The 23,886-nt window shown below is 45.7% G+C and overlaps 1 protein-coding gene across 1 annotated transcript in view; it reads left to right on the top strand.

Moving 5' to 3' along the window:
• LOC138259000 (inter-alpha-trypsin inhibitor heavy chain H3-like) overlaps nucleotides 1-23,886 on the top strand; it is a 554,189-nt gene that overhangs the window by 318,931 nt on the left and 211,372 nt on the right. Inside the window, exon 10 of the mRNA XM_069206373.1 lies at nucleotides 19,118-19,243. Coding sequence (XP_069062474.1) covers nucleotides 19,118-19,243 — 126 coding nt within the window. The remainder of the gene's footprint in view (nucleotides 1-19,117; nucleotides 19,244-23,886) is intronic.

Raw genomic sequence — 23,886 nt, 5'->3', positions numbered from 1 at the left:
GTGGAGGAAATCGTCCGGGTAGAGCCACAGCTATTCGGAGCACAGGTGCAGCACACCTCAATTGCAAGGAAGATGGAGCTTTGGTGAAGAATAGTGGACAGGGTCAACGCAGGGGGACAGCACCCAAGAAATCAGGAGGACATCAGGAAGAGGTGGAATGACCTACGGGGGAAGGTGCGTTCTGCGGTCTCAAGACACTACCAGGCGGTTCAGTGGACTGGCGGAGGACCCCCACCTCCTCACCCACAACTAACAACATGGGAGGAGCAGGTCTTGGCGATTCTGCATCCTGAGGGCCTCGCAGGAGTAGGTGGAGGAATGGACTCTGGTAAGACAAATCTTCATTATTACATCCCCCAACCTACCTGCATGCTATCACATACCCCAACCCTCACCCCCAGCACCCCAACTCCACACATATGTCCCAACATCACAAACCACCCATCCCAACACCATGCCCTGCATGCAACAACAAAGCATGGACACCCATCACTAAAGCATGCCCACTGCACATACCCATACAACCCCCTAAACCATCATCACACAAGGTCCCACACAGGAATGCAAGCACTGGGGCACACGGTCACCCACCCATTGCACACCATGACACATACAGATGTAATAACCATCCTTTTATACCCCTGCAGGACCCCTACCCAACGTCACCGGACAGGAGGGTCCACACATGTCCACACATGTCCACACCACCAACAGAAGAGGCCCAGAGTGATGACAGCAGCTCTGTCCAACTGGATCTAGATGACCAGCCCGGCCCATCGGGGACCTCGGGACAGTCGGTTCACCTCACACTGGCACAGGCCATCACAGACCTTACCCCCTCTGGAAACACCAGCACAGCACCAACCCAGCGGGCCCATACCTCCGTCCAAAGGATACGTCAATCAGCAGTGTGTCCACCACTACAGGGAACCCAGGCTAACCCACCACCCCAACAACAACAGGGACCTGGGGGCAGTGGTAGTGGGCACACGGTCCAGGGGACGGAGGCCAAGAAACACAGGGGAAGTGGGAGGGCTGCTGTGCGACAGGGGCGGACAGGCCAAGGGAACCCACTCTCCACGAGGCCGTCTCCTCCATCATGGGAGCCTACCACCACTCCCAGGAGACTATGGCAACAGTACTGGCCAAGTTTCAGGAGACCCAGCGCCTGCAGGAGGAACAGTATATGGGCTTCAGGGAGGAACTCAGAACCATCACCTTCACCCTGGGCACCATCGTAGGGGTGCTGAAGGAACTACTCAATACCAGGAGGGACACTGTGGCACTACAAGCATGGATGATGAACTGCCCACCACCTCTGCCGGCGCTAGTGGACAGGACGCCCCGCCACAGGACCCCCTGCTTGGTGAAAACCACCCCGCAAACAGTCCCTGAGATCCAGGACAAAGACAGAGCATGATGCCAAGACCCCCGCCAAGAAATGAGACCACCCTGATTGTCATCCTACTGTCCCACTTTGTCACCCTGTCCATCCTTAAACTGCCCCAGCTCCACTTCATGTGCCCATTTGGGCAATGCACCTGTGAGACTAATAGACTGGACTCTGCCATGGACATTCCTCCACCATCACCCCTCACCATTTCACTACCCCCTCCAATATGGAGCACTTAAATAAACACACTTAAAGCACAAAACAATCTGGAGTCTGTCTGTGATTTCGAAATAGTGTATTAGCAATTACAGTGACAAAATGCTCTTTCAATTGTAATGTCAACATACCTATGTCACACAGCTCTAGTCTATGAGGAATCAAAGCAGATGTCACACAGTGGGACCCACATCTGTGAAATCGTTAGGGAAAGTGACAACTCAGTGACCATACACTGGGTGAAAACGACAGACAGTAGAGAGGTAGTAGTGTTAAAGTACATGTAGTAGGCAGGTCTGCACTCTTACCTGTGTATCACTGGAAATATTGCTGGATCACTGAGTCCCTGTTGTTCATGTCTTCTTCCTCTGCTTCCTCGTCTTCACTGTCCACAGGCTGCACAGCTGCAACAACACCACCATCTGGACCATCCTCCTGCAGAAAAGGCACCTGTCGTCACAATGCCAAGTTATGAAGCATACATCAGGCCACGATGATCTGGCACACCTTCTTTGGTGAGTAGAATAGGGATCCACCTGTCAAATGGAGGCACCAGAACCTGGCCTTCAGGAGGCCGAAGGTCCGCTCGATCACCCTCCTAGTTCGCCCATGGGCCTCATTGTAGCATTCCTCTGCCCTTGTTCTGAGATTCCTCACTGGGGTCAGTAGCCATGACAGGTTGGGGTAACCAGAGTCACCTGCAAATGGCGAGGGACAACTGTTAGACACACACTAACCTGTAGGGTAACCCCAGACAACCATTCCCACTGACTTGCCTCCAGGTGCTCACCTAATAGCCACACACGGTGCCTCTGGAGTTGACCCATCACATAAGAGATGCTGCTATTCCACAGGATGTAGGCGTCATGCACTGAGCCAGGGAACTTGGCATTCACATGGGAGATGTACTGGTCTGCCAAACATACCATCTGTACATTCATCGAATGATAACTCTTCCAGTTTCTGTACACCTGTTCACTCCTGTGGGGGGGGGGACAACAAAGCCACATGGGTCCCATCAATAGCACCTCTGATGTTGGGGATATGTCCCAGGGCATAGAAATCACCTTTCACTGTAGGCAAATCCTCCACCTGAGGGAAAACGATGTAGCTCTGCATGTGTTTCAGAAGGGCAGACAACACTCTGGACAATACGTTGGAAAACATAGGCTGTGACATCCCTGATGCTATGGCTACTGTTGTTTGAAATGACCCACTTGCAAGGAAATGGAGCACTGACAGCTCCTGCACTTGAAGAGGGATTCCTGTGGGATGGCGGATTGCTGACATCAGGTCTGGCTCCAAAGGGGTACACAGTTCCTGGATTGTGGCACGGTCAAGCCTGTATGTGATTATGACATGTCTCTCCTCCATTGTTGACATGTCCACCAACGGTAGGTACACCGGAGGATACTGCCATCTCCTCACATGTCCCAGCGGACGGTGCCTATGAACGACAAGAGCGAGCACAGAGTCAAACAACTCAGAGATACGTACCCACAGTTTACCCAGAACACCAATCATGCACAAAAGGTGGCCTGCATGTGTTGAGTCTAGGCCTAGGTATGTGTGATGCAGTTGGAAATGAAGCCATGTGGGCCCCTGAAATGGCGGCTGCCTGACCTCTAAAGTGGGACAATGGGATGTGAGGTAACTGTGCTGGCGTTGTACACCGTCGCAATAGGCGGTCGAAGACCGTGGCGCAATCCTGCATTGGTTAACATTGGACCCTATGGGTCCCAGGAGCCAATGACGATGTACGCCGGTGGTGACGATACGCACTGCTGCAGACGTGACCGCCATTTTCTATCTGTTCAATCACTCGATACCTGATCTTCGACAGGAGAGGACCTACACTGCAAGTGCTGCTGTGACCTCGGTCTGGAAGAGACAATGGCTTGAGTGTCTGGGGAAAGGGCCCCTGCCTTCACATCGGAGGAGTTGGAGAAGCTCCTAGATGGGGTCCTCCCCCAGTACACGCTACTCTACGGTCCTCCAGACAAACAGGTATGTACACAGGGAGCATGCTGTATGGGCTATGCCTGTGTGGAGAGGGCTGGATGTAAGAAGGAAGGGGGGAGAGTGCTGCGTGCATGAAAGACGGTGAATGCATGTGCCACATGGCAAGGGTAGGGATGGGGGCCAATCACTTTTACGGTGCAGTTGGTAATAACTTCTCTTTTTCCCCTGTACATTTCATGTAGGTCAGTGCCCACCAGAAAAAAGATATTTGGCGTGCCATCGCCAAGGACGTCCGGACCCTGGGGGTCTACCACAGACGGAGCACCCACTGCCGTAAAAGATTGGCGGACATTCGCCGCTGGAGCAAGAAGACGGCAGAGGCTCAGCTGGGGATGGCCTCCCAACGTGGGAGGGGTGCCCGCCGCACCATGACCCCCCTGATGTTCAGGATCCTGGCGGTGGCCTACCCGGAGTTGGATGGGCGCTTGAGGGCATCACAGCAGCCACAAGGGGGTGAATACACTCTCATTCTGCTGACTTTGCGCGCAGTGGAGGGGTCTGGGTGGGGGAGGTGGGCTGTGGGTTTCCCTAGGCCAGGGCGAGTTCCGTAGGCAAGGCCCCTCCATAAGGCAGGCCATGTGGCACCCCACCCCACCTCTGTAGAGTGCCAAGTACACCTAGTCATGCCCCTGTGTCATCTATTTGTGCAGATGTCGTCCATAGCCTTGTAGGCCATTTCCCAGGAATTGAACTGTGGAGCCCAAGAGCGCGGCGTAGTGCAGGGGGCTTCTGTGTCTGTTGTGTCCGCCAACGGTAGCGGTAATGCATGCACTCAACATGTCTCTCTTCTGTCTTCCCCCACCTTTTTGTGGTCTCCCTGTTCTTGTGTGCATTATCATCATCAGGCGGAGGAGCAGTGGCACCGCAGCACGAGGGAGCTGCATCCCACATGGCTCTGAAGGGCGACACTACGGAGTCTGAATTCACCAGTGGGACAGAGGGCGAGGGGAGTTCCACGGCGGGGACAGGAGCTGAGACCAGCGAGACGGACTCGTCCTCTAATGGGAGCTCCCTTGTGGTGGCGGCAACATCTGTGCCCCCTGCATCTACATGGTACAGCCGCCACCCCCCTACCAGCACCGCCCTCCCAGCAACCCCTCAGCCTTTGCCCCGTGCCCACTCACCCAGGAGGGTGGGCATCACCTTTGCCCCAGGCACCTGAGGCCCTGCCCCTGTCACCCCTGCTGCCCTCAGTGAGGAGGCCATTGACCTCCTCAGGTCCCTCACTGTTGGGCAGTCTACCATTTTGAATGCCATCCAGGGTGTAGAGAGGCAGTTGCAACAAACAAATGCATTCCTGGAGGGCATTCATTCTGGTCAGGTGGCCCTTCAGCGAGGTTTTCAGACTCTGGCCTCAGCACTGATGGCAGCCGTTGTCCCCGTCTCTAGCCTCCCCCCTCCAACTTCCTCCACCCCGACCCAATTCCCTGTACCTCAGCCTATCCCAAGCACACCTACAGACCAACATGCACACACGTCAACACCCAAGGGTAGCTCAGGCAAACATAAGCACCACACATCCCACAGGCATTTACGCAAGCATCCCACACATGCAGACACAGCAACATCCACTGCCTCCACTGTGTCCCCCTCCTCCTCAGCTCCCTCCTCCCTCCCAGTCTCGTCTACACTCACACCTGCATGCACTACATCTACAGCCACTACGTCCCTCTCCAGCAAACACACCACCACAGCCCGCTCATGTGCAGTCACCACCCTCACTACCATTCACACATCCCCTGTGTCCTCTCCCAGTGTGTCTGTGACGCCCCATCCCAAGATACACAAATGCAGGCACACACCCACCCAACAGCCATCCACCTCACGACAGCCTCCAGCGCATGCACCTTCACCAAAGTCACCAAACGTACACCACCTACAACCACCACCTCTTCCTCCACTCCCAAACTCCCTCCAGCTAGCCATCCCAGTGTGTCCAAAAATCTTTTCCTGTCCACCCTTGACCTCTTTCCCACACCTCCCCCACCCCGTCCATCTCATAGGTCCCGAACTAGCACCTCAGCCACAACATCTCTGGGAACAGTGGTGCCTGTAGTCACCGGAATCTGGAGTGTACCGGCAACCAGGGCAGCCAGTGTGGCACGGAGCCACAGCACAGACAGTCCCCCACCTGTGAAGCATCAGAAGTTGGCCAGTGCCCGGCGGGAGAGAGGGAAGACTCCAGCCACCAAAGCCGCTCCCAGGGTACAGGTGGGAGTGTGGAGTCAGCTGTGACACCTTCCACGGTGGGGAAGGGCCACAAGAAACCCGGCAAGTCTGGGAAGAGCAGCACGGCGGAGAAGACCGCCATCATCCCCGATGCACAGGAGGCCACCGCCAGCACCAGCCCAGCTGCCCAGGAGGCCACCGCCAGCACCATCCCAGCTGCCCAGGAGGCCACCGCCAGCACCAGCCCAGCTGCCCAGGAGGCCACCGCCAGCACAAGCCCAGCTTCCCAGGAGGCCACTGCCAGCATTAGCCCCGCTGGGCCATGAAGGACCACCAGCACTAGCCCCGCTGGGCCATGAAGGACCGCCAGCACTAGCCCCGCTGGGCCATGAAGGACCGGCAGCAAAAGCCTTGAAGGACCGCCAGCAAAAGCCCCGCTGGGCCATGAAGGACCGCCTGCAGCTGAGACCCTGCAATGGAGACGCCATCTCAAGCACCGCTGAACAGGGCACCGCCGCCTCAAGCACCGCTGAACAGGGCACCGCCTTCTCAAGCACCGCTGCACAGGGCACCGCCATCTCAAGCACCGCTGCACAGGGCACCGCCATCTCAAGCACCGCTGAACAGGGCACCGCCATCTCAAGCACTGCTGGCCCATGAGCGGCAAGGGCACTGACGCAACTGAGTCTGTCACAGGGTGAATGATGCACTCTGGGCACCATGCCCCCTCCAGAACCAGTAGAGAGATACCTCCACTACCTCAGTCCTTGGCAGGATGAAGCACTGAGAGAGACCAGTCAATTTACTTTTCCGCTCAGTGTTGCTCCCAATAACTCAGTTTCGCATGGTAAATTTCCCCCATGTCTCTTTGCATGGCCCAAACCACGCCAAGAAGGCAAAATGTACTTCCCTCTCCGATGCACTGGAGGCCGAATGGCTTCCAGTGCATCCTGGCATCTTTTGATGATGTTGCATCGGATCGTCGAGGTGGAGTTGGAGATGGCAGCGATTTACTTCAGCTGCCATCCCTGTTGGAGGAGGCTAAATGGGGTCCCATGAGGGAAGCGCCAGCACTTCCCCCATGGGTGGGTGCGAGGATGAAAAAGTTCCATCCTCAGCACTTGCCCCCCACTGCTGTGGATGGAACTGTTCCGTCCTCAGCATGCTAGGGGTTAGATATTGCGAGTTGTAATGTTGGACATTATTGCATCGTTTGTACCGATAGATTACATTGATCTCCTGATACCTGCAAAGTATCCAAATTGGCTCTCAGTAGCTTAAATTCACCCTGTTACTTGTTTTCAAATGCATGGTTCAGTTCTCGTTCCATCTCATGTACTAAGTGGTTACAGTGTTACTGTAGAATTTACTTTGCAGTAGCCGATCTCCCTGCACCCGTCTGGGAATTACAAGAACCAATTAAAACACCACCAAGGTGCCAGACTAGTTTATTTTACTTCACCCGATGCCAAAGAGGAAAATAATTAACAAATAAGTGGCCAGTATGTTCATTCGCAGCAGTCGGCGAATATATAAATACCCTAGCTCAAACAAATGTAAAATTAAAAAAAAGATTCAAACATATAATACTGGATATGTCCATATATATATTCACTGAAAAAAACAAAGGTTGCAGGGAGATTAGAGTTAGGTTAGGAATTTACTCGTACCAAACCATAGAAATTCAGAAGTTATAGTTAAGAGTTCTTTCAAGTAAGCAGCAGTGAACCTCCAACAATGGGGGCTGGTTGGTACCTTGGGGGCGCTCTTTGGAGCATGTGTCACCTCGGGGGCACCTCTAGGAGCAGGCTCGCTCCAGGGTTCTTTTCTTTCTGCCCTGGGGGTACTTTCAAAAGTGTCCTCATCAATTTAAAAAAGCCTGGGTCACGGTGGTGATTGTGGCACTTCAACAAGCGCTTACAAAGCCTGTGGGGCAATAAAATAAAGCACTTCTCGAGGTGCTAGATGGCACAACGGGAAAGCGCTCTCCTGGTGCCTCAGCCCAGCCCAGGAGCCTTGAACACAGCATTGTCCTCACACTGCCAAAGCCAAAGGTTGCTGTGATCGCAGCACCCAACCCCTGGGGAAAGCAAGTGGAGCACAGGGTGGTAGGGCCCCCAAAGCAGGCCAGCACAAGGCGATGCAGTTGGCAGTCCCTCTAAGTAACCTCAGCAGGTCACAGGACAGCACAGCAGCAACAGTCCAATGCGGTTCCAGCGGCATTCTGTGTCCAGTTACAAGCATGTTCAAGTGTCTCCCAATTGTGGGGAAAAATCCTCTGTACTTATACTCAGTTTTGCAAAGGTTTAGCAAAGAGGGGGAGAGGAGGTTACAACCAGTTACAACTGGTTCTGGGAGTGCCCCCTCTCTCCTCCAGCACAGGCTTCAGACATCAGTTGGGGGTAAATGAGCCTTTTGTGTGAGGCCAGGGCACAGCCTTTACAGATGCATGTGCGCCCCGCCTCCCTTTCTCTCAGTCCAGGAAGACCATTCAAAATGCAGATGCACCTCTGTGACACCTCCACCCTCCCTGTGTTTAGGCTATCTGAAAAGTATGCACAAAGCCCAACTGACACTCTGCCCAGACTTGGATTGGAGTCAAGCTGCAAAACACCAGAGTTATAAGCACAGAGAAATGCTCAATTTCAAAAAGTGACATTTCTATAATGATAATAAAAAATCCACCTACACCAGTAAGCAGCATTTCTCACTACCATTACAACCATACCAAACATGCCTACGCTACCCCTCATAAATCAGACAATACTCCCTAGACATGAGGCAGGGCATTTCCAATGCAATCCTATGAGAAGGCAGCACTCACAGCAGTAAGAAACCAAATAGTCTGTTTGTCACTACTAGGACAGGCCATGCAACCAGGCACATGTCCTGCCTTCTACATACATAGGACCCTGCCCATAGGGCTAGCTAGGGCCTACCTTAGGGGTGACTTACATGTAGTAAAAGTGGAGTTCTGGGCCTGGCAAGTAAATTTAGATGCCAGGTCCCTGTGGCAGAAAACTGCACACATCACTGCAGGCCCACTAGTAGCACTTAATTTACAGTCCCTGTGTATAGGGATACCACTGTACAAGGGACTTACAGGTAAATTAATTGTGCCAATTAGGTATAAGCCAATCATAACAACTTTTAGAAGGGAGGGTACCTGCACTTTAGCACTGATCAGCAGTATTAAAGTGCTCAGAGTCCTACAGCCAACAACAAGAGGTCAGGAAAAATAGGAGGAAGGAGGAAGGAGGCAAAAAGTCTGGGGATGAACCCGCAAAAAGGGCCAGGTCCAACAGAAGTCCTGTAAACATGTCTCAGACCTGCCACTGTAGTGTCTGTGGATGCAGTTTTGCACTGCCAATTTGGCCTGGCAAGTGAACTCACTTGCCAGGCCCAAACCTTCCCTTTCACTACATGTACGTCACCCCTAAGGTAGGCCCTAGGTAGCCCCATGGGCAGGGTGTAGTGTATTTAAAAGGTAGGACATGTACTGGTGTGTTTTATATAGCCTGATAGTGAAATATTTCCAAATTCGTTTTTCACTATTCCATGGCCTGTCTCTCCCATAGGTTAACATGGGGATTGCCTTTAACTATCTTTTAAGTACGGATTTCCATTGGGAGCAGATAGAGATATGGAGTTTGGGGTTTCTGAACTCAAAATGTAAAAACATATCTTTTGGTAAAGTTGTTTTTAGATTGTCTGAAAATACCACTTTTAGAAAGTGGGCATTTTCTTGCTTAACCATTCCGTGCCTCTGCTTGGCTGCTGAATACACGTCTGTGTCAGACTGACAGGTTGGCTGTTTGTAGATTCACTCTAGACAGTGACATCAAGGGATCTTAGGTGTGTGCTGCATATCCTGATGAATCTTCCTGGGCTAGAGTGGGAGAGAGTAGCCGACACCAGCACTTGAAAGGGCTGTGCCTTCCGTCACACAATACAGACTCCAACCCCCTAGGATGTGTCTGGGGCAGGGCAAGGAAGAGGCAGGGTCTTGTGCACTACAAAGACTTTCCTTTGAAGTTTGCCTACTTCAAAGGCAGAAATGACTATAAGTATTGGACTGCTGAGTCCACAACTTATTCATCGCTGCTGAGCATCCAGAATTTCCATGCATCGTCCGTAGGCATCAAAATCTTCAACATCAGCGTATGGACCGGAGGCCCCTTGTCCGGAAATCGATGCATCCCTTCCCTGCGTGGAAAGAACCGACTCATCTCTCACCCGACAGAGAAAGAATCAACATACAGCTTCCCTTGCAAGCAAGGAATTAACGCATTGCTTGCTTTTCGGATGAACACTTGCCTGTGCGTCTTTATTTTTTACGCATACCAGGTACTTTGTGCTAAACAACACATCCAGTGATTTCTATGGATTAAGACTCTTTTTATTTTAAAAATGAATATCCTTGCTTGTGTATGTTGGATTTTTGTCGTTTTAGTCTTGTTTGATTTGGATAAATATTGGCTATTTTTCTAAAGTGCTGTGGGGTCTTTTTGTAGTGTTTTCACTGTGTTACTGTGCGTGTTTGTGCAAGCATTTTACACATTGCCTCTGAGATAAGACTTACTGCTTATGCTAAACTACGATGGGGGTGAGCAGGGGTTACCTGAGCTATGTATCTCTCTTACCCTGACTAGAGGGAGGGTCCCTACTTGGAAAGGGTGTAAAGTGACTGCCAATTAGAGACCCCATTTCTAAAAGGTATAAATATATATATATATTCACTATTCAGTTGAACAAGTAGGACGCTCACTCAAGAAAGTAGTACTAGTGGTTTACTGCGGCACAAACATGATGCGTTTCGCCCGACACACAGGCTTAATCACATAAATTCCATCATTTTGCCTCCCCATTTTAAACATGAAACAGCGTGAGACATAAACAAAGGACTTTTTCTATTCCCTTTTTGTGGCGCCCATCTTTGAATGTATAGTCAGTCCGTTCTTAAGCATGTAAAATGTTTGCCACAACTCCATATATAATCATAGAATTACAAAACATTAATACTAATAAATTATAAATAAATACTAAAAATTGTAATCTGCTTCTACAATGTACATTCCTCATTTTGAGTTCTAGCAAACATGGTTCCTAAACCTAATTGACTACAAACACCATACATATCCTCAAACTGCACTACAAATCACATGAGAGAAAAGAGTAACTTAACTCTCAGGATACAGATAATTGAAAGAACTTATCTGACTTCTCTAGTAAATCACTAACTGCACAAGGAATGTGGAAGAGAATAGTCCATCCTGCACATAGAATCATTGCATTATCTCAGCCCCTTCGATTTACCTAAAATTTACAACAATGGAATTTAAAAAAACATACCAGTCCACCCTAACACCAGTGTGGCTAGAACAACATTGATTTAAAATACGATTCATAATTAAGATTGATAACTCAAATCTTCTCGTTTTATGAGACCCAAGACCTTGTAAAGGTTATTATTGGCGATTTCCACATAGTAATGATGTTTTTTTTATTCCTCATATATACGTATTCCTATTTCCTCAGCAGCTATTAGGCCTGTGGGGTCTTAGTTTTGAACTCCAAGACATACCTGGATTCCTGTTGTCTCAATCGTAACACTCTATTCCCCCCCTCTGGAAATTTATGCTATTTGTTGAATAACATACAAAGACAAAAGGGCACTGTTTCCACCATGTTTCTCATAGAAGTGTCTAGCTACTGGACAGTGGGGATCAACATTTGTGATGGCCCTCATGTGTTCCATCTCTCTTTTTGGCCATCAATGTAGTGCTACCAATGTGCCTAAGTTGGCACGGGCATTCCAGTGCATATCTGACATATGCAGTGCTGCAAGTGAGAAATTGTTTTATAACCCATTCTACACCCCCATTGGGTTTTTTATCTTTTGTACCATCTTACTATTATGGCAAGCCCTGCAATGACCTCAGGGAAAGAATCCTAGCAAGGCACTTCCTTAATGCTTTAAGTTATGGTGATATCATTTAGTATGACCATATCTCTCAGGGTATGGCCTCTCCTATATGTTGGTTTGGGATGTACATCTACTTTGCCGCCAGTATGTGGGTCATTTTTCACTATGTTCCAATGTTTGCAGAGAATTTCCTGGATCTCACTTGCCTTATTACTAAAAGTCATAATAGCCCGTATATTGTCCCGATACTCATCAGTGGTAGTGGCCCCATCTTTCTCTACTAACATCTCATTTCTTTCAATTTTCCTCACCTTCTTGCAGACTTCATCTAAATCCCACCAAGGGTATCCTCTCTCTATAAATCTATTGATAATGAGTTTTTCCTCTTTCAAATAAGATTCTTCAGAACTATAATATTTTTTCTATCTCAATAACTCCCCAAATGGAATACTCAACTTTAAATTTGTGGGATGGCCACTGAGAGCATGAAGAAGACTAGCCAGCAGTGGATTTCCTATGAAGCCTGGTCTCAACCTTGGTATTCACTACTTTACCGACCTCGCCCTCGCAACAGTCCCTCGCATCCAACGCACCACCTCCGGCTGCAGATCCTTCTCCCACCTCACCGCCAAGACCTGAAACTCCCTCCCCACCAACCTACGCAAGACCCAGGACTTCCTAACTTTCAGAAAGCACCTCAAAACATGGCTTTTCGAGCAGTAACCCCTCCCCACCCCCAGCGCCTTGAGACCCTACTGGGTGAATAGCACGCTTAAGAAATTTGATTGATTGGTTGATTGATTGACTTCCACCTCAACATCAAGCTATACCACACTCTTCTTACTGATGTGGTGAGTAAATATCAGATTATGGGGATTGTTGTTCAATTCCTTCATAAATGCTTCAGCCTCTTCTGCGGTTCCCTTCCACACCACAAAGAGGCAGTCAACGTAACGCAGCCACACTATCAACAGTTGGAAGTGTGGGAGGTTGTCAACATTCTGAACCATTGACTTCTCCCACCACCCCAAGAACAAATTTGCTAGACTTGGAGCAAAACAAGTTCCCATAGCTATTCAGAGTTTCTGTCTGTGAAGTGTACCATTGAACAAGAAAATGTTATTTTTTTAACAATATTCAATCATTTCTAATAACATCTCACTATGAGCCAAAAAACTTACAGATCTACTTTCAAGAAAATATTTGCAGGCCTCTAGACCTGTCTGAGGATCGATGTTTGTGTCTAGGGAACCTATGTCCAGGGTCAAGAGGAGATAATTTGCATCCCAGTACAAGTTGTTGATTTACTAAATCCCTGTGTACTTTGGGAAAAATATATAGAACCAGAAGCTTGGGATACTCCCTCTTGAGAAAACAAAATTCCTCCCATTCTAATATGCCCCTATCTTTCCATACTGTTAATTGGTCCCACATGTCAATGCTACACTTAGCGTATGTCTCCCTGTTTATAACCTCATAGATTCTAGTATCATTAAGCTGTTACATGGCTTCAGTTATATATCGATCCTATGATATAAATACAACATTACCCCCTTTGTCTAAAGGTCTGATGACCACCTTAGTGTACTGTGCAATCGATTCAATAGCTTGTTGTTGCTCCCTGCTGATACTCAATCTACTCATATGACATCTTTTGTGTTTTAATGTCTATATTGTGATGTGGCATTACCAGACAGAATGTTGACTTGGATTTAAACCCACTAGCAAGGTCATAGGAAATACCTGTATCGTCCAATCACCCACATGTTCCTTGTGAGGGAATTGGGGGACTGCCCATCTCATTTTCCCTTTCTAGCATATGCATGGAAATAAGAAAATCAGTGTCTCCTATATTCAAATCACTTATGGGATTCCTATCATCCCCATTAGTCCCATCCATCTTGTTGGTCTCATTTTTTAATTCATGGCATTTCTTTAATTTTAGTTTTCTTATAAATTTAAAAAGATCTATATGGGTTTCAGCATAATTGAAATGTCTAGTTGGGCAGAAGGATAGTCCTAAACACAATGGCCCTCATTACAACCCTGGCGGTCTTTGACCGCCAGGGTTGTGTTGGTGGATTTTACCACCAGCAGGCTGGTGATGTATACAAATATACATGCATATATAGCTATATATATATATATATATATATATATATATATATATATATATATATATATATATGATGCACATTCCACTTTATTTTGACTTATTGGATATTTGATATATGAAAGTGAGATCCGATTTTATAAAAAAAAGTATTTTTTATAACTGACACATATTTATGACATTGCATAAGCAGGTTCCATTAGGATAATTAAATTGTTAATCATTTTTGCAGATATTTATATGTTTCATTTAGTAATACTTTGATAATAATATTGTGAATGATATGGATGATATTTTCAGTATGGAAGTTTTAATAGTATAATATAATTGTCATGTATTTACGTAGCCACTTGTATGTTTTAACCTGCAATGTATTATTACTAATAATAATATGTAAGATATTGATGATATTGAAGATATTTTCACCTCAATATGACCAGTGGCAAATCACAATCGAATACCGAGAGAAGATGATTATTAATACGAGGATTTACATGTTAAAAGATGGCCACTCCATTATTCGGCATCGGTTTGTAGTCAAAATAGATGAGGGACTATTATGTGTATTTGAGGAGGATTTTGTGCGGGGTGGAAATGTCCAGTAGAAGGCGTCAGCCGAAAGGCGTTGACATTTAAGCTTTTGTTTGGATGTGGCTTGCTAATGGCACTTGATTTTGAATAAACAGATGAGCATCGATGAATGGGAGAATTGGACTTCTTTTTATGCGTCAGCAGTTAATTTCTTCTTGGTGCAGCCTTACGTTGAGTGAAATATATATATATACAAATCAAACAGAGCGCTCCATCTGGGCTCAGGTGGCCCAAGAGTGGTGGTGCGTAAACCGGGAGAGCAGGCCGGTATAAAATTCAAACAAAAAGTATAAAGTAAATACGCACAGTCAGGACATCCACAAAAGTAAATGAAGGTGGCGAATTTTAATTCAAAACACAACACGTTTGGCTGTCCCTGCAGCCTTGATCATGGTCAATGCACCACCAATTTATTACATTTAAATACAACTTTGTTCAATCTCATAGAAACAGAATAAAAGAGAAAGAAGAGACAGACAATTAGTTCTAATGTCGTCCAAAAATGCTTAAGCAATATAGATGTGGCTGTTCATACCTAAAAATATAAGTAGGTGAAATCTTCCCCATAAACTTAATTAGTAATTTTAGTATATATAGAGAACGAAAGAAAGATCATAGATATATATAATCAGTATGAGGCTAACATAGCAAAATCCAATTATATTATAATTTTTAATTTTCTAGCCCAAATAATAGTACAATATAGAATATCGTCAATCGTTCATTCCATAAAGACAGCACACATCTATATTACATAAGAGCTACCAAATAGCATTGAAAAAATATAGATGTGTCACTCAGTAATCTTAGCCTGTATAACATCATAAATGTCACAATAGACTTAATCAATACCATAATTGATTATTCCATAGAGTAAACTACTAGGATTAGTAAAAATGCAAGAAAAAGAAAGTGCAAAAAAGTCCTTATCTGTATATCAATACACCCCATGCAAAACGTGTCATTATGTACTGGAAAGAAGAAAATATGGCAAGAAAAATCCAAATATGAATCCGTCCGGCCCCCTTCTTCCTGTAACAACACAAAATACAAGTTAAGTTATCTATCCAATATACTATCTAATAAAACCTAACAAAAAAAAATATTAAATCAGAAAGCTCAAACATGAGAACAAAAAATACTACATATACATTAAAACAACTTTGAATTCAATTCTCTGAAGTCAGATTGGCAAATTATTTGTGAAAATTAGCAGTCCATAAGCTCTCATAAAGGTGAATATTCAATTCCTTACCCGTATTTAACCCCTTAGGCATTTTAGTTTCTAAATCCAGAAGGTATTTGGATTCCTTTTTCCCTAGAATTAACTCTCTATCCCCACCCCTGAGATTGAACAAAGTTGTATTTAAATGTAATGGATTGGTGCTGCATTGCACGTCATCAAGGCTGCAGGGACAGCCGAAACGCGTTGTGTTTTGAATTAAAATTTGCCACCTTTATTTACTTTTCTGGATGTCCTGAGTGTGTGTATTTACTTTATACTTTTTGTTTGAATACATATATATATTTTTGGACATTTTAAGATGGTTCTGACATTTGCACAACGCGGGGTAGACATGCAATCCGATAGTCCTCTTTTTATCTTTATGTGTATGCTAGTTGTGGTATATAGTTGGTGTGCAAGACACTTTCAATTGGTACGTGATCAAGGCTACGGCTGAAACGCGTAATAATTTGTGGATGGCTAAGTCCACGCTCGGACCGCTACTGAATTAGCAGCCTCGGATGTCTGGCAACGTTGATGTTTTATATATATATATATATCATGCACCTTGGTAAGGCTCAGCTCACCATTATATATATTTATATATATATATATATATATATATATATATTCACTGAAGAAAACCAAAACCAAGGGTTACAGGGGCGTAATAGTTAGGTGCTGAAGTTACTCATACAAAACCATAGAAATTCAGCCGTTATAGAGAGAGTTCTTTCAAGTAATTATAACTTGCGCCCTCACCATGCACATTTTTCTCATCCATAATTTTATTACAAATCTTGCAGTGATAATATGAAAGATGGGATAGAAGATGTCATCAATGATATAATATGTGGAGTATTTAGCTGTGCATGTTGGGCACCCCGGGACATAGCAGGAGCCGGCCCAGGTAGGTGGTTGTTCCCAGAGCAGCTCCCCTCCAAAAAGGACATAGCCCCTGGGAGGTGGTGGTCTCCGGGCTAATGGGGGGTCTGAAACGGCCCCCACTTCACTATTTTTACAGTTTGCCCTGGGGGGTGGTGATCCCCGGGGCACAAGGGGATGCGGGCCGCCTGCATATATTTAAATCAAACCCCCGGGGAGGTGGTGGTCCCTGGGTATAGCGGGTCCACGGGCCCTGCACATATGAAAATGAAAGCACTAGGGAGGTAGTGGTCTCAAGGGTGTGGGGGCCCCGCATATATTAGATTGAAAGCCTCGGGAGGTGGTGGTCCCCAGGGCTGTGGGGGGCCATGAGGCCCCCTACAAAATTAGCAATGCCCCCGGTATCTGGCCCATTTGGGAGCATATAAAAAAAATTTGCGAATTTGGTGCAAAAAATGTATTTAAGAAAATGCTTTCTTGCCCTAAGGTAACTATTACTTGCTCCCCTTCATGCACAGTTTCCTCATCAATAATTTCACTGCAAATGTTGTAGTGATATTATCAATGATGTGATAGAAGATGTCATGAGTGGTGTAATATGTGGGGTAATTAGCAGTGCATGGTGAAGGCATGAGTTATAGTTACCTTAGGGCATGAGTTACAATTATTAATAAGTAACTATAACTATAATTGATGTGGTTTAGTGTGTGTCAAATCTGAACCTACCTATAATGTCCCTTTAACCTTTGGTATTTTCAGTAAATTTCTAAGTTTTCAAAAACAAATATATTTCCTAATTAAAACGTCCCTTCAACCTTAGTTTTTTCAATGAATTTCCATGATTTTTAATGCTGTTCCTTAACAATAATGTCCCTGTAACCTTTGTTTTTTCCAGTGAATTTTTAGGTCTTTTTAATGTAAAGTAATATTTAATTGCCATACGTTAATCTAAGCACTGCTGTGCACAGCCTTAGGCCCTGCAGCCAACCCCTGAATGTCTCCAACCCAACTCTTCACATAGCCTTTGGCTGTGTGCTGTGAGGGGCGGGCCACAAGACCTGGCCTGTGTCCAGACCCTGTGGCCATGCCCCAATGGCAGCCAACCCTTTGTCCTCCTGCCCAGGCTGATTTTGCCCCTGGGAACCTCATCCCTCCTGGCTTGCTGTGAGAGTGGTTTTCTGAGTCTCTCACTGGGTGTGTGAGTGGCTGTATAGTGTCTGAGTGGGTGTGTAAGTGTTTTTCTGGGTCTATGCATGGATGTGTGATTGGATGTATTGGTGTGTGAGTGGATGTGTGAGTGGTTGTGTGGATGTGGAAGTGGGTGTGTGAGTTGCTCCATGGGTGTGTGAGTGGTTTAGCTGTATAGGTGTGTGAGTGGGTATGGTGGGTACATTGCTGGGTCAGGGTGTGATTGTCTGTGTGGGTCTGTAAGTGAGTGTGTGAGTGGTTCTGTGGGTCTCTAAATAAATGTTTCAGTGACTTTATGGTTGTGTGAGTAGTTGTATGGATGTGTGAGTTGGAGTGCAAGTTGTTGTGGGGGGGGTGTGAGTGTACCTGAAAGTGGGTGTATGTTTTTTTTATTGGAGTCTGGATCCACGCATCCACCGCAGATTCACATGGGGACTCATGCTGAGCACTGCAGTGGATCCGCAGATCCATGCACACCCATGAGGGGTCTGTCACACCCTCCTCCATCAGTCCCATGGGGTCAGGATACTTCTATCCTGACCCATAATATCTTATTTGCACTTTATTTTATCCAAGGACCTGTGTCCTGATTCACAAAGTGGTGGCTGCAACTTTTCTCTCAGGTTCCAGCCAGCCAATCATGGCGTAGCTGTTGGTGCATGGATCTGCAGTGGATCCACGTGCCTAGATATGCATAAATATTTTTTTCTTTAATACTTCCAAAACTACTGAACGGATTTAAACCAAATTACAACAGAGATCTTTCTGGACGAAGATCTAACTGCCAAATTTAGTGAAATTTCATTCAGCTGTTTAGGCTATGGTCGTTTCTAAAATCTCCACAGTAATTTCCATGGGGAAAATGTATTTTTGGACCCCCCCTTTTTCTCAGACCCAACAGGACTAATCAATCTGAAACGTTTCAGACAACAGCTGAAGTGACTGGATTTGTTCAACTGCACCAAAGTTATTAACAAAACAAAAATTACTTTTCCTGTGTAAACTAGATCCTAACTATCGCTACCTACTGGTGACCACCAGCGGGTAATATATATATATATATAAAATTATATATATATATATATATATATATATATATATATATATATATATATATATCACAATATATCAAGTGTAACAAACAAAGAAGCAATGACCTTACTGCTGAAATTATTTGGTATATCCGTCTTTCAGCTCCTTCCTTTTATCGGCTCTTCTGAATGTCAGATGCCTTACGTACAGTATAGGTAACCTCTGCAAGATATTTATATTCTGTTTCCCAGCTTAAGTGCTCTTTATATGACAAAACATTGTAGGTGTAAGCTTAAAGCTCAGGGTATGATCAGTCTAACAATTTTTACAGAATCTAACTACGTTTTGTCTATGCAGGGACAAACATAAATGATCCCTTACTCAAGGCAATAGAAATGCTAAATGAAGCTCATGATCGTCAGCTGGTACCTGAAAGAAGTGCTTCGATGATCATCCTCTTGACCGATGGTGAAGCTAATGGTGGTAAGTGAAATTGATTAAACACTCTACTAGAAATTATACAGGACTGAAAACTTGTTGACATATATTAGAAAGAAAGACCATACATATAATAATTATTATCAGTGGGATAGTACATGAATTGCTAAACGTGCATGTACCAATTGCAATACACATTAATACAAGTGGCATCTTAAACATTTTGGGGGCCGAGCATAACTCGTGGTGCCTTGCTCCAAAAAACTCTGATTTTGTTATCTGTTTTCAGTTCATTCACACACTTTGCCCCTGATTCTAACACTGGCGGGCGGCGGAGGCCGCCCGCCAGAGTTCCCCCGTCCAAAATACCGCTCCGCGGTCGAAAGACCACTGAGGGTATTTTGGGTTTTGCACTGGGCTGGCGGGCGACCGCCAAAAGGCCGCCCGCCAGCCCAGTGCAAAACACCCTTCCCACGAGGACGCCGGCTCAGAATTGAGCCGGCGGAGTGGGAAGGTGCGACGGGGGCACTGAAATACAAAGTGGGGCCCTCTTACAGGGGCCCCTGCAGTGCCCATGCCATTGGCATGGGCACTGCAGGGGCCCCCAGGGGCCCCACGACAACCCATACTGCCATCCTGTTCCTGGCGGGCGAACCGCCAGGAACAGGATGGCGGTATGGGCTGTCAGAATCCACATGGCGGCGCAGCGCGCTGCGCCGCCATGGCGGATTCAAAAGGGCAGCGGAAAACCGGCAGGAGACCGCCGGTTTTCCACTTCTGACCGCGGCCGAACCGCCGCGGTCAGAATGCCCTGCGGGGCACCGCCGGCCTGTCGGCGGTGCTCCCGCCGACCCTGGCCCCGGCGGTCTCTGACCGCCGGGGTCAGAATGACCCCCTTTGTGACTTTGTTCAGTTCATTCACATCCCTTTTCCTTGGCCAGCCTACATCGGGCCCAACACTGGAGCAAACAGTCCCTGCCTGGCTGGTCAGCACCAGAGGTTAGCAGCCTGAACTAGCCCCATGCATATGGTGCAGTGGACTGGTATCTCACATTTTGAGACTATGTATATGAAGGGTGTTTATTTTGTTTACTGTACTCCAGTCTCTGCTCTTTCAGGAAAAGGAACTCTGAATCAGGTGGCATTAGGCAGTAATCACACCAGCGTAACAGCAGCTCCATGTGGATGGTGCAGTCATGGAAGGAGCATATAATATAGCTTTATACTGCATATTGACATGTGGCCTGACATACCAGAAAAACAGAAAGACTGGTGGTTCGACTAAGCCTTCTACCCACAATCTACAGCTACAGCAAGTCTGTCAGAGTCATTTGGGCATACAGTGCTGATGGGTGTTTTGGTTTACTGCACTGCCTGTGCTTAAGTTACAGGGAGGTACGGGAGCAGCAAGCTGTTATCACACTGTGTGGCAGGAGCACCACAAGTACAATGTAGTCGCACAGGGACCACATCGTGCAACAGAACATGGCACATGCTGATTAAAGGTGAAGGCTTGTGCAGCAGTGTGGGGCCTAGGCACTTTGAAAGCCTATAATATTTGCTGAATCCAACCAGAATCAAATAGGTATTTTCTATACCTCTCTCTGTCTCTCAGGCAGGGGCCTTATTGACCGGACAGCCTGGGCTGGCTCCAAAAACGAAAGTAAACAGACTAATTATTTAATGACTCTAGATCGTGTGGGACTGTCAAAAAAAGTTAACAGTGGACTTCTTTAAAGGCGGGAGCCCTGGGCCAGAGTCCACTTTGCCCATGCCTTAAACGTCTCTGATTACTACTGATATGCATCAAAAAAAAAGTTTTGCCAAGTGGTAAAATGGCCTTCAGTGGCCAATATGTGCAGCACAGGCATCAGCACAAAAGGACATGTGGCTTGCAAAATCATTGAGAGTTACCATAGGCTTTATACCACGGAAAACCAACTCCAGTTACGTCCTGAGGAACTCTCCTACATCACAAGAGCACTCAGCCAAGCAGAATCGTCCTCATCAATGAGCCCAAAAAGTATTTCTTTGTTCTTCATTTTGAGTCTCCCTGTTCGGCATTTGAAAGAGTGGTCCCTGCAACATTAATGTTTCAAAAGTTTAAGTGACCCTCCACTTTCTGTTTAGCATTTCCTTCAGGGTGATTTTGCTTGGTCTTGTTAGTAAATGGTGGTCCTCACAATGGTATCATGTGATGATGCTCATGTGTGGGCATTTAGGTCTTGGAGCAAAATCATCGGCATAATGTAATGCACATAAACGTTGCCCATCTGAATCATGGAACCTTGAGACTTTCTAAAGAGTCTTCACAATAATCAAACATGAAACCCCTAATTCTATTCCACATCCAGCAACACAGCACTAAAGTACCACACCACATCTTCCAAATCCACTCACTGCCCCTCACTTTTATCAATACCAGCTTTATAAGCAAACATACAACTGAATAACATGCCTCTTAAACCAAAGTAGACTTTACACACTTCATAAATGAAACTTCTCTAACACCCAACTCATTACATATCTTCAACAAACATATTAATGATGGGTACACCTTTCCGCATCACAACCTCTCACACAGACCAGTAGGAATCCTTGTCCTTATAAATATAACCTTCTACTCAACCATGTTTCTCTTTATCTAATCCATATCATGAAGATTAGATGTGCCTGCTCTACCCAGATCAAAATAGGGAACACAGAACAATAAAGTGAAAAGTATTGATTTTAGGCAGAAGGGGCACCTTAAATGCGATTGATTAACATATCAAAGATTTTAAATGCTGATACAAGGGGCTCACAAAATATATTTTACTTTTGCTTTCAGGTTGATTGTAGTGCATTTAGTGGTCATAGTTATATTCTTTGAGTAAATGTACAATCATCAGTTGTATCAGAAATATCTTAACTCTGCCAAAATATTACATTCATCACGGATTAAAAGAGTGCATGAAGTCAATTTCACTAATTATTGATCCTTGACTAGCTAGTTGAACCTCCAAGTGACTTGAGAATTTGTGAGCTTTAGTCAATTCTTCTTCCACATAAAAAAGGAGCAGCTTTAATAAGCGAGGCTTGCCAGACTTGATGGATTCTCTTCTTTACTATGAAGGATATTGAGGATTCTTTGTTCAGTTCTAACTTTTCCATGGGCCATAATTTCAGGACGATTAATACCGACAGCACCTCAGGAAGAGCTCCTTATCTCCTGAACTTATCCAGATGAATGGTATCGTGACTAAGTTAAATTTAACTCTTAGGTTGATTAAAGTGTTGAATATCCTGAAGATGCTATGACAGAAACAACGAGGGAAAACTAAAGTGTGGAGTTTCATCAGATCGGTTCAATGGCAAAGAAGTAGGGTGAAAGATGTTGATTGAAAAGATCCCTGCAGCTGTTAGATTATACCCTCTTGAAATGGAGTCACACTCTGAGGGAAAACAATCAGTTTCAGGTATTTGAAATGTGCCCAGCTCACTTGTATGACACTATCAGTCAGACTCTTTGCCAAGAGAAGATATTGTATTTACGTCATTAGGCATTGTTTACCACCCATGGAATCCCACCCCACACGATGTACTTCCTTGCATTGCCTTTTGGGGGAACTGTGATGCAAAGCCATGCAAAAAAAGATTTGAATGCCTTTGACTATCTCAACTAACATTTTGCATTGTGGCTGTGCCAAAGAAGTGACACAACCATAATGCAAAATGTTATTGAATCTTGCCCGAATCTTGCGTCAGTAAGGAGGTTCCATGGTTTTGCCATTATGTTTCACTTTGGTTTGTGATAGGCATTTCTCTTTGTACAGGCATATTTCTCCTGTTGTCTATTAATTGACTTATTGGAAGAGGATGAGTTCTGCATGACCTGGCAGCTGTATTTGTTAAAAGATTCATCAATGTGGACCTGAGTTGTTGTTTCTAAGGAAGCAACAAATCAAATAGTGGCTATTTTGAGTGTATACCAACTTGTCCAACGGGCTCCTGATAATAGAATAATATTTGCTACTTATTCGCAGCATCGTAACCCTCCCACCGACATGTTTGATTTTCTCTCGGGTCTGTTAATGAATTGTGTGACTGCTGTGCTGTTAATCCAGGTGTAGCACTTTGGTGAATCATGCCTGCATGATTTCTTCTATGTTTATCCCTCCTGTTACAACTGGACTAGCAAACAAACAACTCATAGATCTTACTCTTCTGAACTGATTTTTTGTATCAATATTTCCAATAAATAAATGAGCATTTAACCAATGTAGGTATCACTAAATTGGGCCACTATTAATGCACTTAGTACTTGTGTTCTCATCTAGCTCTGATCTGGGCAGGTGGTTTGGCTACTATTCATATTGGAGCAGAACCAAGTTCTATTTGAACATGTCCGGTTGTTCTCTATAGTTATGTAGTGTCTACTTTCCCGTGTTTCAGTGTGATGCCCAAAATTCAATTGAAGCTGGTATGAGGCTTGGTGTGCCACAATCCTGAAACCAGTGTAGAACACGTGTTCTCATCTTGAAGAGCGTAGGCCTAGAAGTTTTAGGTGGGCTTTTCCCATTGGAGCAGAGCCAAATCCAATTTCCAATCCATAGGGATTGTCTAGAGTGGTACATCGGCCAAAAGATGAAAGAATGGAATGCAATCTCCAGTGAGTGGCAGTAGCTGACACTTTTCCCAGAATTCCA

The sequence above is a fragment of the Pleurodeles waltl genome, chromosome 9 (genome assembly GCF_031143425.1).
Source record: "Pleurodeles waltl isolate 20211129_DDA chromosome 9, aPleWal1.hap1.20221129, whole genome shotgun sequence".
Classification (NCBI taxonomy): domain Eukaryota; kingdom Metazoa; phylum Chordata; class Amphibia; order Caudata; family Salamandridae; genus Pleurodeles; species Pleurodeles waltl.
The sequence above is the reverse complement of the archived record's forward strand: the minus strand, read 5'-3'. Positions and strand labels throughout refer to the sequence as shown.